This window comes from Xenopus laevis, chromosome 5L, assembly GCF_017654675.1.
Source record: "Xenopus laevis strain J_2021 chromosome 5L, Xenopus_laevis_v10.1, whole genome shotgun sequence".
Classification (NCBI taxonomy): Eukaryota; Metazoa; Chordata; class Amphibia; order Anura; family Pipidae; genus Xenopus; species Xenopus laevis.
In genome coordinates this window covers 154,722,393-154,742,879 of record NC_054379.1, presented here as the reverse complement: position 1 = coordinate 154,742,879, position 20,487 = coordinate 154,722,393, and the positions used below count along the sequence as shown (strand labels likewise).

The following is a 20,487-nucleotide window of genomic DNA, read 5'->3' as shown; positions in this document are numbered from 1 at the left end:
ATGATCCAGAACTTCAAACTTGTCACAGGGGGTCACCATCTTGGAAAGTGTCTGTGACACTCACATGCTCAGTGGGCTCTGATTGGCTGTTGAGAAGCTAAGCTTAGGGCTCGTCACTAATTATCCAGCAGAAAATGAGCTTCCCCTGTAATATAAGCTGATGCTACAGGTTTGCCGATTATTAAATTCTGATGCTAATTGCACTGGTTTCTGTGCTGCCATGTAGTAATTATCTGTATTAATTACTAATCAGCCTTATATTGTGATATTTCTATTCTATGTGTACTGTATATTGTGAGTGGGTCCCTAAGCTCAGTAAGTGACAGCAGCACAGAGCATGTGCAGTGAATCAGCAGAAAAGAAGATGGGGAGCTACTGGGGCATCTTTGGAGACACCGATCTTTACTGCTAAAGGGCTGTGGTTGCCTTGGGCTGGTACAGAAGCCCAAAACATAATGTACAACATTTCTACCTACTTCTTTAGACAAGCTTTACTTCTCCTTTAAAGGTGAACCACCCCTTAATGATGGAGTTTCTTCAGTTGCACACAGCTGCCCTGCACCCTACACACGCCCCGTGGCACAGAAGATTAATACATAGCAATAGGGAGAATGTCTGGATATAAATATATATAAACAGGGAAAGACTGAATGTAGTAACAGCTGGTTTGGTTTGGCAGCTGCTGTTTCAGAGCACGTGTCCTGAGCACAGAGAGGGCACAATTCCAATGGCTCTGAGCACAAGTGTTACTGTAGATCCAACAGTAAAATACATCACAGGGGTGGGGGTAGATAGATGTTTTTTTAGGTTATCACCAGCTGGGACTGTTGGAAAATCAGGGATATTATGCAATATACAGTAGATATTACTGAAACGTTGGTTGCTATGGGTTACAAGACCTTGAAGCTGGTGTGTGTCTTTAATTATGCCAATAGCAGTAGTCATAGCAAAGGCAGGGACTATTTTTCGGAAGACCGCAGCATTCTGTTGTTTATAGTGTGTACGGGCACATGCATATGTATATATGCATTTGTTTGGTGACATTGCCAAGGAAGCAGATTTTGTGGTATACATGGGAATGGGTGTGTGTTGTAGGGGCATTAGACTGTAAGCTCCAGGGGGGGCAGGAAATGATGGGAATGAGGTTTAATCTCTATAATGCTCTGCAGTTATATCATTAACGTCAATCCTGCCCCATTGCACTTACAAGCAAAGGTCCAAAGATAAATCATAATACTAGGACCCCCAGGTGCAGCTTTTTAGTGCCACTGCCATATTAAAGGGGTGGTTTACCTTTATCTATTTCAGGGCTCTTACAGACGAGCGTTTTTACCTGCATTCTGGTTTCATGCGTTCAGCCACAGGGGAGTGCAGGAGTAGACTCACTAAATTATCTTCAATGGGGCTGTACTCGCACAGACGCATGTAAGCGCTGAACGCAGGTTGGGACGCAGCATGTTGCATTTTTCTTGCGTTTTGCACTTACATGCGTCTGTGCGAGTACAGCCCCATTGAAAATAATTCAGTGCGTCTGCCCCTGTGGCTGAAAGCATGAAACCAGAATGAAGGTAAAAACACTCATCTGCAAAAGCCTGATACTAAGCAACTTTTTAATTGGCCTTTTTTTTCGGTTTCATAGTTTTTGACTTATTTGCCTTTTTCTTCCGACTCTTTCCAGCTTTCAAATGGGGGTCAATGACCCCATCTTAATAAACAAAAGCTCTGTAAGGCTACAATTCTATTGTTTACTTGTTCATCTTTCTATTCATTTTCCAGTCGCTTATTCAAATCAATGCATGGTTGCTATGGGTAATCTGGACCCTAGCAACCAGATGGCTCAAATTGCAAACTGGAGAGCTAAATAACTCAAATCCCACAAATAATGAAAAAAAAAAAAAAAACAACTGTATACCACTCTGTCATGCTAAAGGTTAATTTACAGGCGAGAGCTGCTGAATAAAAAAAAAAAGCTAAATAACTCAACCACAAATAAAACCAATTGCAAATTGTCTCAGAATATCACACTCTACATCATACTTAGGGGCATATTTTATCAAGGGTCGAATTTCGAATAGAAAAACTTCGAAATTCAAAACTAACCACCGAAATGAAGTCTGTTTTTTTTTTTGTCAAACAGGTCCGTTTTCGATCGAATAGGGTCGTATTCTGCCTAATTCGAATCATACGAATCGAAGGAATAGTGCCTTTGATTCAAAGTTTTACCCCAAAAAAAAAAAAAAGTTTTCAAAGTCCACCAATAAACTCCAACTCCAATAAATTAGGTTCTAGGAGGTCCCCCATAGGCTAAAAGTCAAATTTTCAATTCTTTTTCAAATTCTAATTGAATTTGGACCATTCCGTAGTCCAAGTACACAAAAAAATAGCTTGAAATTCGAAAATTCACCTCGACCTTTGATAAACTGCCCCTAAAAGATTATTTAAAGGTGAACAACCCCTTTAAGGCAGCAAGTACATGGGATTCCTCATACAATAGAGCTTCGTGTTGCACTAGGGCCTAACAAGTCCCTACTGTAGAGCAGTCCATAGCAGGGCTGTAAATGGCAATAAATTGTTACATGTAAAGCCAATGACTGACCACACACACAGGAGCTTAATGACCACTGATCCAGTCATTGGGTTGAGGGTTCAAGAGCCATAGATTGTCCAGATGTTGCTCGACTACAATAAAATGGAGTGGACTTGGAATAATAAAGAAAATAAAGCTTTAGGCACTAAGCCAAGTCTGGGAGTAACTGGGCTGGGTGAGGGGTTCAATCTGAGGCCGGGAATTTTACAGACGGTGCAAGTTTACTCCAGCTATAGTCACCCATCAGCAGGCAGCAATCTCTAGCCAGCTACTTTTACAGCAAACTACATTGCTATAGGTTACTAGACCTCAAACAATTATTGCCTCTATTACAAATTTCCCCCCTCCCCATTATTTTGAGTTGTAAAAGATTTACTGCCCCAACCCCATGAAAATCCATCAGTCAGGTAAGTCAACACCACCTCCTATTTGTTTCAAAGGGTAAACGAGCGACAATACAAGCAAAAAGGGAAACTGTCTCCAAAGATGCCCCAGTAGCTCCCCATCGTCTTTTCTGCTGATTCACTGCACATGCTCTGTGCTGCTGTCACTTACTGAGCTTAGGGACCCACTCAATATACAGTACACATAGAATAGAAATGTCACAATATAAGGCTGATTAGTAATTAATACAGATAATTACTACATGGCAGCACAGAAACCAGCGCAATTAGCATCAGAATTTAATAATCAGCCCTGTAGCATCAGCTTATATTACAGGGGAAGCTCATTTTCTGCTGAATAATTAGTGACGAGGCCTAAGCTTAGCTTGTCAACAGCCAATCAGAGCCCACTGAGCATGTGAGTGTCACAGACACTTTCCAAGATGGTGACCCCCTGTGACAAGTTTGAAGTCCTGGATCATTGCTGCTATTGACAAGCTGAAACTTTAGCCTCGTGCAATAAGTTCATTATATAAAATATGCCATTTTTAACCCTGCTTAGCAAAACAGCTGATCCCTTAAATTAGCATGCTAAAGCATAAACCAAAATGGCTGGTTTTCAAGCTAGAATTAGTACAGACCCACCGAGAGAGATTTACACCATATTGCATCATACTGCAGTATCAACCTAATGAACACACAGACCAAGATAAATAGGTTTATAGAGTGCTTTTTTTTTTAATATTTTACATAAAAACCAATATATACATATCAACATTGTATGTAAACATTCAAAATTAGTTTCACTGTTCGGTCAGCTTTTTTTTTTTCCTGTCTTCAAAGTCACAAATGTAGTACCACGGTCCCAAAACAGTTATTTTAGCCCCCCCATCCCTCCCCCCAAAACAATTGTACTGTAATTATGTAGTGTCAGTTGCAGAATGAGGAAAATGTAATGACAAGAACAGTGTTTTCAGTTCCTCTACCCCTGCTTGTACAACTGGTCATAATGGAAATAAGTTTGCCCAAGGGCAGTAACCTATAGCAACCAATCAGCAGGTAGAATTTACTGGGCAACAGTTTAAATGCAAATATCTTATTGGTTGCTATGGGTTACTGCTCCCAGGCAATCTTAGTGCCTTTTATAACATATAGGGGTTTAAGCGCTGCATTTTTAGTAGCATTAAATCATGGTGCCATAGTAGTGCCCATAGCACTTAAGTCACTTTATATTCCATTCTATGGTGGCAGCTTAAAGTACCCCCAATGCAGCCCCCCCATACACGACTGCCTTAACATACCATCATACAGTTGCCAAAGGACAGAGGAAGCCCAGATTAGAGTGCAGAGAAAAATGTTTCCTAGTGTTACACTTTTGGGGGGTGGAAAGTGCATCAAATGTCAAAAATTTAAAAAAGGGGAGAGAAATGTGCAAACCAAAAATTTATATATTACATTTGCACTGTTAGCAAACGTTGCACGAGCCTGGCCTCTTGATTTCCACTTATGGTGCTTGGGGTATGGGAGGACGGCACCTCCACCAATCAGTGAAAACCAAGTACTCCAGCACGTTATCTGCTTAACCTGGGTTTAATGTCAAGCCAACAAGGTTACTTTCGGGGTATTACCCCTTCTTCCCCAAAATGTTGTAACCTTGTTGGCTTGACATTAAAAGCGGGTTAATGCCTTTAGCAGATACATGTGCTGGTGTACTACATTTTAACATTTACAGTGAAGTCAAAGGAAAAAAAAAAAAAAAATACATTTTACCCGGCTCTGAATATTCAGAACAAACAAAAAAAAAAAAAAAAAAAAATATTTTTCGCCCCCTTTGCTGCAAAGGGAGAGCCCATCGATAACAACGCACGGCTGGTTTTCCTTTAGCACTGAAGTGGTTAATGCCTCTCTGCCATGACAGGTATCAGTTAAAGGACTGAAAAGCGGCAGTTTTGTATCAAGAGACTGCAGTGCTACAGGAAAGTAACAGAGGCCCTGCATGTAACAGCTACACAACTGCCATGAGCATGAAACGTCAGACAGACTTTAAAGGTCACAGGGAGATTTGTTCTTCACAGGCCCCCTATGCTAGATCTCCCAACACCCCCACAAGGCTTGAAAAGCTGGAGACAGAAGTCCTATGTACAGTATAATACTGAGGCTCTGGGGAAGGAGATCCTTACCCCTGTGATACAGTCACATAGTCCCACATTCATTCTCTGTGTCTGTTCCAAAGTGGAAGCCATGATGATCAGTATGGCAGCTCCGCTCCCACAAAGACTCCGGCCTGAGCGGACATGGTTCTAAGGGGCAGATTAGCACACACCACCCTCTTGCTCTTTTAGTACTGGAAGCAAGAGTGTCTCAATGCAGGAAGCAAGAGAGTCTCAATGCAGGAAGCAAGAGAGTCTCAATGCAGGAAGCAAGAGAGTCTCAATGCAGGAAGCAAGAACCTCAGTACAGGAAGTAAGAGTCTCAGCTGAATTTGTGTCCCCTCTAAACAGAGCAGGATTAGGGGGATCAGAGGAGTTTACAGCAGCTCATACAGTCGCCGCTCCGCCCGTGTTTCTTCTGCAGCGCCGCCCTGGTGGCCGTCTCGAAAACCTCCCGCACGCCGTCCTTCGTCTTGGCCGAACACTCGAGGTACTCGAAGGCGTTGATGCGAATGGCCATGGCCCTGCCGTCCTCCGTCCGCACGGGCTCCTGCTTCATTCGCGCCAGTTCGTTGCGGACGTGCTCGTCGTTGCGCAGGTCCTTCTTGTTGGCCACCAGGATGATGGGGACGCTGGGGCAGAAGTGCTTCACCTCGGGCACCCACTTCTCCGGGATGTTCTCTAGTGAGTCCGGGCTGTCCACAGAGAAGCACATGAGGATGACGTCGGTGTCCGGGTAGGAGAGAGGCCGGAGCCGATCATAGTCCTCCTGCCCCGCCGTGTCCCACAGCGCCAACTCCACCTGCTTCCCGTCCACCTCGATGTCGGCCACGTAGTTCTCGAACACGGTCGGCACATAGACCTCGGGGAACTCGTCCTTGCTGAACACGATGAGCAGGCAGGTCTTGCCGCACGCCCCGTCCCCGACTACCACCAGCTTCTTGCGGATCGCGGCCATGGCTACTGCCCTGCTGCTCGAGGCTGATGCCCGCTGCTTTCTCAGCTTGCCTATGGCTCTAATGGTGCAGCCGATCCCCTTCCGGGAAGCAACTCAAGAAGATGGACAAGGGACGGTGTCGCCTCACGCCGGTACAACACAGCGCGCAATCTCTACACCGCGTCTGACTCTCGGCTCAACACAGCTCTTTCTCACCCAAACATGCAGCGCTCCGGCTTTATAAATGGTCAGCCTGCGTTCTTAATATAGCCAGCCAATGAGAGTGGCGCCGGTGACGTGATGCGCATAGAAGCCGCGCGATGATTGGAGGAGGAGAGAGGACGGGCGTGGCCTCAGTTCGCTGACAGCGTGACTCGGGCAGATTCTTTCCTGCGCTGGGGGAAGGGGGAGAGCGGATGAGATTGTCCCATGGAAGCAGGAATAGGGGGAATCGCCTTTGTTAATACACTGAGGAAAGCCTACTAACTGGGGAGAGGGGTGGTATATCTTTAAGGTAATAACTTGCCCTTAAACTGGTTGTTCGCTTTTAAATTAACCTTTAGTGTGACATAAAGAGTGAAATGCAGTTGGTTTTCATTGTTTGTGGGTTTTGAGTTATTTCGCTTATTATTCAGCAGTTCTCCAGTTGTCGATTTCAGCAATCCAGTTGCTAGGGTCCCAATTCCCCTAGCAACCATGCATTGATTTGAATAAGAGACTGGAATATGAATAGGAGAGGCCTGAATAGAATAGAAAGAGGAGTAATAAAAAGTAACAATAACAATACCTTTGTAGTCTTACAGAGCATTTTTTTTAGATGGGGTCAGTGACCCAGTCTATTTGAAAGCTAGAAAGAGTCAGAAGAAGAAGGCAAATCATTCAAAAATGATAAAAAACGAAAAGTTGAATAGAACTGGCCATGCTATAATCTACTACTAGTTAACATAAAGGTGAACCACCCCCTATAAGTCCAAGTGCTGAGGTCGGGATAATGTTAGAGATGTACCAGGCTATAATAAGGGCTGGGAATGGAAATAAAAGAACCAAAGAGCTTACAGTCTAAATTGGTCGGGTAACTATAGAGGAAGCAGACCCTGGGGGGGGGGCAAGGTGGTATGGGGGGGGGTCAGTCAGGCACTGCCTGATACTCTATGAAATATATTTTATTCCCAGAGTTTAGAGGGGCCTAGGCAGGTATCAGTGACTGTAAATGGGGTAAAATATCAGTGTATAAATTTCTTTGTGCCCACCGCCCTCAGGCAAAATGGCTTGTGTACCCCTATAAAGTCTTGGAGCATTCAATGGAGGTCACTATCTAGCAGAGCTCTGATTCAGTGCATGCCGGGACTGGTAGTTCAGCAACAGCAGGGGAGCCAGAGGTCGAAGTACATTTGTGGCTGTTCACTAACCTGCATCCCTATGTGTTAGTAGCTAGACTGTGCATGCTGGGAGCTGTAGTTCTAGCTGCAGAATGACCCCTGCCTGACCGCCCCTCTCCTCCATGCAGATGCCTGAGTGTTACAATGTCAGTTATTTTCGGCACAGCCCCCCCCTTCCCTTTTCCTGTTCTGCTGCTGCCGAGCGATTCCCACTAACACGGGGCCACAGCGACTCCCAGACAAGATCTGTTTGTTTTGTTCCCTGAGCAGTGTAATGAGGAGCGGCCATTTCTCTATGGAACTGAGCCAAATGTACAAGTCAGTGCCCTGGGACAATGTTATTGATCCTCTATAGGGAGCCGAACTATAAACAGGAAAAGGAGCCTTTAGTGTCCCATAGGAGCCCCCTCATCCTGATATGCTGCTGTCAATCATTATCCAAAGCTGCACTGGGAATGCTTCAGGCACATGGGGTGCTTGTACCTCAGAGCTTACAATCTACATTTGGTAGAGGAAAGGACAAAAGGGGAAAGGCAAGAATCACCCCAAATTTGCTGTTTAGTGAAACTGATCAGTCTATAATCCCCGTTTATATATTAAGATTAGTGATGAGCGAATTTATTTCATCAGCCATGGATTTGTGGTTAAATTCCAAATTTCGCCATGTGCGAATAGTTTCGTGAAACTGCGGCAAAAATTCACTGTATAAAATTTGCCGCAAAAAAAAAAGGCCTATTGACTTTGATGCATTTGGAGAAAAAGTCACCATGAGGGCAGAGACTCACAGGCAGAATCGGGGAGATTAGTCGCCTGGTGACAAATCTCCTCTTCTTCGGGGCTACTAATCTCGCCGAACTTCATTCCCACCGGCTAGAATAAAAATCACCAGCGGGATGGCACTTGGAGCGATTTGTTTTCCGAAGTCCCCGAAGTTTCATCGTGAGGCAAATTCGGGCAACTTCGGAAAACGAATCGCTCCAAGTGCCATCCTGCTGGCGATTCTCATTGTAGCCGACTGGAAGGCAGTTCGGGGAGATAAGTCACCACGAAGAGGAGTTTTGTCGCCGGGCTACTAATCTCCCTAAATCTAACAGTGTGTCTCTGCCCTAATGCATTAGTAGAAAAAAAGTTGCCACAAGAAAAAATGCCCATTAACTTTAATGCATTAGGACAAAAAAGTCACCATAAGAAAAGACACCCATTGACTTTAATGCATTGGGAGCAAGAAAAATTGTTGTTGCGATTAACAATTGTCGCGCGTAAAAACACCTATTGACTTCAATGCGTTTCGCAAATTTTTCGTCGATGCACAGTGCATCTGCAACTGCCAGCTACAGTTAAGCTCCCCATAGACGCGACGATTCTTCTTGCCGAACGACCGATTTTAGGGAAGTCCGACCAATCCTTCGAAATTATCGTGCGGTTAGTGGGATTCGAACGATCGTACATCTTACGATTTTTCGGCCGACATTTGTCAGGAAATTGATCGGCCAGGTCAAAAAATCTTTGTCGGTCCCAGTGCAATCTATCTATGTTTGCAGGGCCAAGCAGGCAGCTCCCCTTTGTTTTCCTGGCAAATTGGTCTTTTTAGTTGATGGTAAATTCGTACGATCGTTCCGAGAAGATCGTGGTCTCACGATCAGGATCTGATCTTTTAAAAATCTCAACATCTATGGCCAGCTTTAGTTCTTCTGTCAGCTCCATATAGGTTGCACAGCGTATATCTGCAACTGTCAACTACAGGATGCACAGAGGGTGGGATTGTAGAGGTCCATTGGGAGCCCTGAAATGTGTAGTTTCAGTATATCTTTATGATGTTAATGTCTGTTATTTTGGGGGCCCCAACAGGACCAGTGATAACAGGAATAAGGATCAACTTCCCGGCACGGGTTGTGTATTCACATACATTACTACACAATCATCACTGTCAGTCCATCCCAGGCTTGTGTATCAAGATAGAAGTGCAACCCCTATGGCAGCAGATAACCAGCCCTTTGATATGTAAAACTAAATGAAGTGCCACTGTGATGCAATAGCCCGTGTTTGTTCCTGTGCCTTTGACATGCTAATGTGCCATCTAACCAGCAAACCACAGCTCTTTCATTAATTCAAGCGTATTGATCTGAAAATAAACTCTGCATTGCCCTAGATATTGATCTGCCTATCCAGACTGGGCATTTGTGCCCCCCCCCCCCCGCAAAAAAAAACCCATTAAACCCAATTGAAAAATTATATGTGGGTTATGTCGCCATCTACTGTTTGTTGTTGGTAATGTGACAGTTGCATCCTGTTTGATTGTATTATGTTTCTCCTCTGAACAGAAGAGGCTTTCAAGTTTTTAAGGTCCCGGCCATGCCCCTTCAATCTTGAAGTCCCCCATCAGTGAAGAGACTAGCAGAGCTGAGTATGGGTAGGACTACACAGACGTTTTCAACGCAGTCCGACGCTTCGCGACAAAACGCATGCAACAAATCGCATGCGACGGAAACAAGGTAAGAGATAGAAATGTCGGATGAAGTTGCAGCATTGATCCGACGCAACACGACTGTCGGATGCAGACGCAGCGTGCATCGCCTGCATCCGACAGTCGTTTCGAGTTGGATCAATGCTGCAACTTCATGCGACAATGCATTCACTTACCTTATTTCTGTCGCATGCTATTTGTTGCAGGCGTTTTGTCGCAGCACGTCGGATCGCGCCAAAAATGTCCGTGTAGTCCTACCCTAAAGCACAGGTAGCTGATCCACAGACTGGGATGTACAGAGACCTTTTGGGGGCTTTGCTACAAGGTTTGGGGCAGGATTGTATGAGGGTTGATGAGTGGTTGTGGTTCACCTTTAAATTAGTTTTTAGTATGTTATAGAATGGCTAATTCTAAGCACCTTTTCAATTGACCTTCATTGTTTTTTATTTATTTTTTTATAGTTTTTGAATTATTTGCCTTCTTCTTACTCTTTCCAGCTTACAAATGTGGGTCACTGACCCCATCTAAACAACAAATGCTCTGTAAGGCAACCGATTCATAGTTATTACTACTTTTTATTACTCATCTTTCCATTAAGGCGCTCTCCTATTTATATTTCAGTTTCTCATTCATATTGGGACATGGTTGCTAGTGACATTTGAACCCTAGCAACCAGATTGCTGAAATTGCAAACTGGAGAGCTGCTGAATTAAAAGCTAAATAACTCAAAACCCACAAATAATAAAAAATGAAAAACAATTGCAAATTGTCTCAGAATATCACTCTCTGCATCATAGTAAGAGTTCAGTTAAAGAAAGGTGAACAACCCCCTTAAAGGAATAGTTCAGTGTAAGAATAAAAACTGGGTAAATAAATAGGCTGTGCAAAATGAAAAAAAATTATCTAATATAGTTAGTTAGCCAAAATGTAATGTATAAAGGCTGGAGTGACTGGATGTGTAACATAATAGCCAGAATACTACTTCCTGCTTTTCAGCTCTAACTCTGAGTTAGTCAGCGACTAAAAGGGGGCCACATGGGACATAACTGTTCAGTGAGTTTGCAATTGATCCTCAGCATTCAGCTCAGATTTAAAAGCAACAGTTATGACCCATGTGGTCCCCCCCTCAAGTCACTGATTGGTTACTGCCTGGTAACCAATCAGTGGAAACCAAGAGAGCTGAAAAGCAGGAAGTAGTGTTCTGGCTATTATGTTACACATCCAGTCACCCCAGTCTTTATACATTACATTTTTGGCTAACTAACTATATTAGAAACATTTTCTATTTTGCACAGTCTATCTATTTACCCAGTTTTTATTTTTATACTGAACTGTTCCTTTAATAGGGGCAACTGCTCTGTGGCCTGAGATTCAGTCTTTCCGCCTCTAGGCAAGGGGGACCTCAAACATAGCAACCAATATCTGTTTCCCCATCATAACAATACGTGGCTCCTCTTTAGAGCAATGTGTGGTTCTATTGCGTGTGAATGTGATAGGGGCTTTAGATTGTAAGCTCACTGGGGCAGAGTCTGAAGTGCATGATGCATTATCTTTCATATAAATGAAAAAGAATAATAAATAAGGAAATGCCCTAACAAGCTGAAAGGCACCAGTGTATTTACTATTGGCCAGTTCTTGTTTGTGCCTTTTATAGTTATGGGAGCAACACGGCAGCCCAAACACTGGGGCAGATGATTCCTTCCTTCCTCTGCACTCGGGACCCTCCTGCCGCTCTTTGTTATTCTTACACTGGAAAGTCAATACAAAGCCGACACACAATAGACAGCAGGTTCTGGGCAGTTCTTGCCATAATCATCTTTCTAAGGGACTGTGCTTCTGTTTGTTATGCTCAGCGGGGTATCTCTCTCTTTTAATTTACAAATCTATTCCATTCTTAGCTCCTACTGTTGATCCCAGAATAGAAACTTGGAATATGACTGCAGGAAACAAGCACTTGCCCCTTTAGCTCCCCCACAGGGAAGAGTTAACCCCCCACAGGAATCACTTCCAGGTATGGGAATACTGTCAAAATGCATCAGTTAATAGCGCTACTCCAGCAGAATTCTGCACTGTAATCCATTTCTCAAAAGAGCAAACAGATGTTTTTATATTTAATTTTGAAATCTGACATGGGACTAGACATATTGTAGTTTCCCAGCTGCCCCCAGTCATGTGACTTGTGCTCTGAAAAACTTCAGTCACTCTTTACTGCTTTACTGCATGTTGGAGTGATATCACCGCCTCCCCCCCAGCAGCCTAAGAACAGAACAATGGGAAGGTAACCAGATAACAGCTGCCTGAAACAAGATGAAAGCTGTCTCGTAGATCTAAGGGTAAGGGCACACCTGGCAATTTGGGGAGATTTAGTCACCTGGCGACTAATCGCCTCTTCTTTGGGGTGACTAATCTCCCCCCGAACGGCTTCCCCCTGTATTCTGCTGGCTATAATGAAAAAACGCCTGTGGAATGGCACACCCGGTGATTCGTATTGCGAAGTCACCCGAAGTTTCCTCATAAGGCAACTTCGGGCGATTTCATAAAACAAATCAACACGTGTGCCATGCCGCAGGCGTTTTTTCATTATAGCCAGCGGAAGGCAGGGGGAAGCCGTTCAGGGAGATTAGTTGCCCCAAAGAAGAAGCGTTTAGTTACTGGGGACTAAATCTCCCCGAATCGCCAGGTGTGCCCTTACCCTAACTCGCCAGCGATACATCTCCTCTTCTTCACGGTGACTAATCTCCCCAAACTGCCTCCTGCCGGCTAGAATCGAATTCGCCAACAGGATGGCATTCAGTACGATTCATTTTCCAAACTTGCCTCACGAGGAAACTTCGGACGACTTCGGAAAATGAAGTGCTCCAAGTGCCATCCCGCCGGCGATTGATTCTAGGAGCCAGTTCAGGGAGATTAGTCTCCCACGAAGAAGAGCCGATTTATCACCGAGCAACTAAATCTCCCGGAATCTGAGCGTGTGTCTCTGCCCTTAGAATCAGTTACATTGAGTAGGAGAAACAACAGCCTGCCAGAAAGCAGTTCCATCCTAAAGTGCTGGCTCTTTCTGAAAGCACATGACCAGGCAAAATGACCTGAGATGCACCTACACACCAATATTACAACTAAATAATACACTTGTTGGTTCAGGAAGGAAATTTTATATTGTAGAGTGAATTATTTGCACTGTAAACAGTGTCATTTAGGAATAAAAACTACACCAAAAAATTATGACAGAATACCTTTAAAGTTATTTTGCTGCTGCAAAAAACAAAAACCTTTGTCCCTTGCAGTACCAGTTCCCACCTGTTTGGCCAAGGGGCACCATTGCATCAGTTTTGTGCTATAGATAAGTCATGGGTATTGGAAATGTAATATCTAAACACACTTTGCAGCATAAAAACCAGTTCCTATAAGAAACAGATGAAATAGCAAAGCAAATAAACCCACAGTACTTTTATTATATGTACAGTGTAAGGGCACCAAAATAAATACCATGTTAAGATGACAAAGTGACCCCATGCACTTCCTGCAATTCTGATTGGATGGGAGTGATAGAATACATATATAACTATATATTTTTCCTGGAGACTGATTGGTCAGATACAGTGCAGGGTCAGCAGTTATATGGCCACCATAACCTGTACATTGCCCATTTTTTATTGCTAATTTTTACAATTTCCACCCAATTGCTAAACACAACATCATGACCCCTCTTTTGAATTGGGCTGTTCAGCTGTTATGACTTTTGTGGATTAATAATGCTGATGAGACTCTCTGTGAGACCCCGGTGCGGGGAGTAGGCAGATACGGGACAGGGAGTTTGCGGGCACAGGGCAGGGAGTGGGGGGGCACTTGGGGATCACAGCAGGGCCGCCATCAGGGAGGCACATGGGGTACTACTGTACCGGGCCTAAAGGGGGGCGATACCCCCCTTGACAGTGCCGAAGCCATTGCACATCTTGCGTAGTTTAGAACCGCAGAAGAGAAGAAGTCGCGAAGCCGCAAAAAGACCCAAAGCCACAAAAAGAGACGAAATTGAAGTCCTGAAGCCGAGAGTTCAGTTCTACTGAACACCAATGTGTGTTTTTTTTATTTCATGAAACTCCTGGCCACCAATGTATTATTCTAATACTCTATAGGCCCCTGCCACCAATGTTTTTTTAAAAAATATTCTCTGGGGAAGAATGTTTCTTTTCAACTTGTAAGAGGGGGTCCTGGAGCCAATGTTTTTTTTTAACTTATAGGGGGGCCCTGGTCACCAATTATTCTTTTTAACTTGTAGGAGGGCCCTGACCACCAATGATTTTTTAAAAAAAACTTTTATGGGGGCCCTAGCGCCACAATTTTTTTTTTAACTTATAAGGGGCCCTGACCATTATTGGCTTTATATAACTTGTGTGTGGGGGGGTTTACCATTTTTAGTGCTGATGTCTGTGTGGTCTTTTAACTGTGGTGTGGATGGGATCGGGGTGACCGGGGCCTCCCAAAATTTTGTTGTACGGGTAGGGTTGACACCTTTTAATAAAATTTCCACCGGCTGGTGTTGTGGGGCGGGAACAAAAGGACGGGCCGTGATGTAAAAAGGGACGGGTTGTGACATAAAAGGGGGCAGAGCCACATCGCGCGATGACCAGAAGGAGGCAAAAAGGTAAATTTTGAGCGGATTGGGGCTGGGCCAAGGGCTTTTGTTAGGGGTATTACAAATTTACAGGCAGCTACATTGCCAGTAAACCTGCAATACCGGCCCGGCAGGTCTTTTACCAGCTAGGTCAGTAAAATACTGGCCTGGTGGCAACCCTATGTACCGGGGCCCAGAGATTTCTTATGGCGGCCCTGGACAATGCACTGAGCTCCTTAGAAGTTTTTATTGCCGGCGGACCTGCCGCACTGGAAGCTGGGGTTTCTTTCCTGAAAAGTACACCCCTGTCATTCTTTGCTCCCAGAACCCCCTGTGCCACCCTGGGTGGGGACGTGTTTGAAACAAAAACCTCTTTGGAGATTACTGTATGGCACACATGCCCAGTTTGAATTGGCCCAGGGGGTACATGGCAGCAGAGAGAGAGGTGGTGCCAGGGCCAACCCAAGACAAAGCTCCTTTATCTCCAGCTAGAGAATCCCATCCTTTTTTATGTTCTGAGAGACGGGGCAAGTGCTTGATGGACCAATTGGGGCAGCGGGTGGAAAGAGTTGATGAGGATGATACCATTTCTTTTGTTTAGAGTCTTGGGAGCAGCGAATAACATGAATGGCCGGTCAGAAAGAAAAGGATCCTCTGCAGAACTTCAAATACAGGAGTGGGCCGAGTCCTCCGACGCTGGAAGCGCTGGTTCTGCTCCTCAGAGACCGTGGAAGCTCAGTAACCCGTCGTTCCTCTACAATGGATGCTTTCATGTCTAGTGCAGGGCCTTGTACATACTCTAGTAGATACTTGTACATACTCTAGAAGATACTTGTACATACTCTAGTAGATACTTGTACATACTCTAGTAGATACTTGTACATACTCTAGTAGACTCTACTGTCTGTCTGATGAATGGTCTGGCTATGGCCTGGGCCCCTGAGAGCCGCCAATAGATTGATGCCGCCTACTTTATATTCTACATAGAAGCTTCTGGGTCCTAGAATAAAGTCTTTTTAGGGCCTACAACCTTAAGAGAAAGCAATAGAACAAGCTAGTCATCTGGGGTCCATCTGATCAGCAGGACTTGTGGAACTTTTAAGGTTATATCATTCAGAGACACAAGAAGCTGAAATCCTTGGACATATGTTTAAAGAGGTGGTTCACCTTTAAGTTAACTTTTAGTATTTCATAGAATGGCTAATTCTAAGCAACTTTTAATTGGGCTTCATTTTTTCTTTTTTATAGTTTCTGAATTATTTGCCTTCTCCATCTGACTGCCTTCCAAATGGGGGTCACTGACCTCATCTAAAAAAAAATGCTTTGTAAGGCTACAAATTTTTTTAGGTATCGCTACTTTTTATTACTCTTCTTTCTGTTCAGGCCTCTCCTATTTATATTCCAGTCTCTTATTACAATCAATGCATGGTTGCTAGGGTAAATTGGACCCTAGCAACCATATTACTGAAATTGCAGACCGGAGAGCTGCTGAATAAAAAGATCAATAACTCAAATGCGCTATTCCTTCGGTTTCGAACAATTAGAATTCGTCCGAATACGGACCTATTCGGTCGAAAACTGACCTATTCGACCAAAAAAAAACGTAGACTTAATTTCGGTTGGTCTTTTTGAATTCAAATTTCGAAGTTTTTTCAGTTTGAACTTCAACCCTTGATTAATATGCCCCTAAAGGTTAATTAAATGGTGAACAACCCCTTTAAGCTTAACGCTTTCAACGGTGGTCCGGGTGCTCATGCCCCAGACCTTCAGCAAATGGGAGTAAATCACAGGAAATTGTATTTGCAGTCGGGCACCAATCCTGAACATCAAAGAGTAGAATCCAGTAGGCCAAAGTATAAATAATACAAAAAAAAAAATGTATTTTACTTGATGTATAAAAACGAAATCCTTACGCGTTTTGTGTCACCAAGAGACACTTAATCATAGGCTTTTAGGGGTTCAGAACCAAGATGGCTTCTGACCAGCCGCCGAGTATATGGTGCGCTAAGGTCAGGAATTGGTATATCCTTCTATATAGTACAGAAGAAATTCCTATTGGCCAAGTGCCTCCTGGGCTGGCCAATGAGAGGAACATCAGGTAGCTTGAGGGGCTGCTTTATTGCATGAACCGAATAGTCAGGAGTCAAAATATATTTTGATAGAAGAATAGGAGCAGCCAGTTCCTATAGTATTCAGTGTGGGCATTCTAATTAGTTTCATAGGTACCCAGAATGCACAAAGATTTGCTCTACAGTCAGATAAAATATTATTCCCATGACCAGGATGTACCCTATTGTATAGAAGGTAAGAGAATAAGAATTGGTAAAATTCCGTTCACAGGGTATCAGTTTAAAGGGACTATATACCCAATATATAACTGGGGTTTTTGTTATTATTCCTTTTTCTATAATGAACATAAATATTAGAACACACGGGCACAGGTTACTTTGCACAGAGACTCTCAAAGGGGACAATTTTGCAATGAATTAAAATGAAAACGAATCACATTTCGCTTTAGGGTTGTTTTTCGATTTCAGCCGCTGCGCTAATATCCTGATTGTGTAACAGGAGCGCCCCCTGCTGCTCCTTCTGGATGCCACAGTAGCGTTTAGTATGTTACAGAATGGCTAATTCGAAGCTACTTTTCAATTATTTTTTAGAGTTTTTCAATTTTTTGCCTACTTCTTCTGACACTTTTCACCTTTCAAATGGGGGTCACTGATTGATCATCTTTCTATTCAGCCCCTCATATTCCAGGCTCTCATTGCATGGTTGCTAGGGGAATTTGGACCCTAGCAACCAGATGGCTGAAATTGCAAACTGGAGAGCTGCTGAATAGAAAGCTAAATACCTCAAAGAACATAAATAATAAAACACTTGAACGACTTGATATTTTAATTATCTGTTTATTTAATGTGTCACAGTGAGCCCATTCCCATGACAATTTGTTCACTTGTGAGCTAAGTGTTCCCCTATATTTTGTCTAACGACTTACTACAGGCTCCCCAACCTTTTTTTACCCATGAGCCACATTCAAATGTAAAAAGAGTTGGTTGCAACACAAGCATGGGGTGCCAAATAAGGGCTGTGATTGGCTATTAGTAGCCCCTATGTGGACTGGCAGCCTACAGGAGACTCTGTTTGGCAGTGCACCTGGATTTTATACAACCAAAACTTGCCTCCAAGCCTGGAATTCAAAAATAAGCTCCTGCTTTGCAGCCACTGGGAGCAACATCCAAGGGGTTGGAGAGAAACATGTTACTCGTGAGCCACTGGTTGGGGAACACTGACTTGTTTTGCAAGTCGTATGGCAGCATCAGTTTTTATCTCAAGATACTTATCATTATTGATGAAAAACAATAAAAATTATTCTTATTGCAATACAAAAATTCATGTTACTTATTACACAAGCAGCCTGCTGCCCTGCCCTTAGGGGACCCTGCCTAACATCCTACTACTGCGGAGTAGGGATTCACCGAATCCAGGATTCACTTTGGTATTTGGCCAGGATAGTTCCCTTTTCAGCAGGATTCGTATTTGCCTGAATCCTTGTGCCTGGCCGAACCGAATCCAAATCCTTAAAATCATGTGATTTTTGATCATAAAACAAGGAAGTAGATTTTCCTCCTCTCCCTAGCTAATTTGCATATGCAAATTAGGGTTCAGATTCTGTATTCTGCCGAATCTTTCACAAGGGATTCGGTGATTCGGGCAAATCCAAAATAGTGGATCCAGTGCATCCTACTAATGCTGAGGTGCTGGGCTGTATCACCTTCTACTCCTACTCCTCATTGGACAGGAATGCACCCCTATGTATAGGGTTGCCACTTTTCTGGAAAAAAATACCCGCCTTCCTATATATTTATCTTTTTTCCCTATTGATAACATTGGGATCAACTGTAATTTTTACAGGCCTGACCAGTAAAATACCGGACAAGTGGCAACCCTACCCGTGATCCTTGGTGTCTGGAATCATGTCCACCTCAATAATAACAGGGACTGCAGGGGGTCCCCAAAACTGAGCTGGTAGGTGAGGTGATTTCCTACACAGAGTCGGATTGGGCTGGTGGGACACTGGGAAAGAACACCTGGTGCCTGACAGTGGCTAAATGCAGCAGTTAGTGTACCATACACAGCTAGGGTTGCCACCTTTTAAAAAAAAAGAATTACCGGCCAGTGGTGGTGGCATAAAATAAAGGGGCGGGATGTGATGCAAAAGGGGCGGATCCAATGAGGCGCCCGCAAAAGGGACGGGGCTATGGATGGTAGCGTTACAAAAGGGGCGGGGCACCACCCACCACCAGAAGCCGACGAAAATGTAAGTTTTCATCGGCGGGCAAGGGATTTTGTAAATGGTATTACAAATTAAATTTGTAATTTGGTAAATTTGTAATACCGGCCCCCGGCCCTGGCAGGTGTTTTACCGGCTAGGCCGGTAAAATACCGGCTGGGTGGCAACCCTATACGCAGCGCTGAATGAACTCACAACCTGAATGGTTTCTAATTTATGAAAAAACTCGAATTGAAAAAACAAATCAGAGAGTTTTCGGCGAATGATCAAGTTTTCGAGCAAGATCCACCAAAAAGACTCAAACATCATGAAGGCTATTAACATCTTCAAACGGTTCAAGGGACCTCTGCCATTGAGTTCTACACGACCTCGACAGGTTTTAGCTGGTGTATTTTTGGATTCAAGCTATTTCCAGGATCGGGGTATAACAAATCTTGAAAAATGTTTTTTCAACTCGAAAAATCAATTTTTGACTCAAGAATACTCTCAAAAACTTGGCCCTTAATAAATCTGCCCCTTGGTGTTGTTTTTGTACTTTAAAGGAGAATTCAACCGTTAACAAAAAAAAAACCCTACCCCCCTACCGTATGTAGACCCCCCTCCCTCCTCCCCCCAGCCTAGCTGCCCCCCCCCCGGGAAATGCCCCTAACTTTTTACTTACCCCTCGGTTCAGATTCAGGGATCGCAGTTCATGGCAGCCATCTTCCAGGCAGGCCCAGATTTACATACCTGCCGCCCCTAGGCCAGCTCTGCTCTTCGCCCCTCCCCTTTCAGTTTCGTCCTCTCCCCTCTCCTTCGCTGGTGCCAGGCGCCGTCCCCTACCTCTGTGTCAAGTCAAGTCAAGTGGATTTTATTGTCATTTCAGCCATATACAGTAAATACAGTACATAGTAAAGTGCTCATGTGCAGGGTGGGTGCTATCCCTGACAATGCTGGTAGCCTTCTGGAGACAGCGGGTGTGGTAAATATCCATAATGGCAGGAAGCGAGACCCCAATGATCTTTTCCGTTGTCCTCACCACCCGCTGCAGGATCTTGCGATCTGATACAGAGCAGTTTCCATACCAGGTAGTGATGCAGCTGCATAAAATGCTTTCAACAGACCCTCTTTAGAAGTTTGGTTTGATGTGGTTGGGCGGCATGCTGCCCCTCAAATTCTGCTGCCCTAGGCCATGACCTTTGTGGCCTTGCAACAAATCTGGGCCTGCTTCCGGGTCCTCGTGTCTTCTTCGGGCGCTTCGGCAATTTCTGTCCACTTCGGCACATGCGCAGTTGTCGCAAACCAGCAAATTGCTCCAACTGCGCATGCGCTGCTTCGCCAGTCTCAGATTACCGAAGACCCAGAAGATGGCTGCCGTGAACTGTGATCCCTGAATCTGCACCGAGGGCTTAGTAGAAAGTTAGGGGCATTTCCCTGGGGGAGGGAGGGGGGGTCTATGTAGGGTAGGGGGGTAAGGTTTTTTTTAAGTTAACGGAATGTTTAAGAGAAACAATGGCTGAGCAATGGGGCCAAATACTGGCAACATGAGGGAGGTAAACTAACACAAGGAACAGGATTAGTTTAGGGTGACATTAAAGGAGAATTCAACACTTCACCAACACCACCATACCCCCCACCCCACATAAACCCCCCTCCGTCCTTCCCCCCAACCTATCAATGTTGAGATCAGGCAATCTTCTGCCTA

The 20,487-nt window shown here is 44.2% G+C and overlaps 1 protein-coding gene across 1 annotated transcript; it reads right to left on the bottom strand.

Moving 5' to 3' along the window:
• Positions 1-3,684: 3,684 nt before the first annotated feature.
• Positions 3,685-6,625, bottom strand: rhob.L (ras homolog family member B L homeolog). Its single transcript, XM_018264046.2, has one exon. It carries the CDS (start codon positions 6,076-6,078, stop codon positions 5,488-5,490), a length of 591 nt encoding a protein of 196 aa, XP_018119535.1. The 5' UTR covers positions 6,079-6,625; the 3' UTR covers positions 3,685-5,487.
• Positions 6,626-20,487: the final 13,862 nt, after the last annotated feature.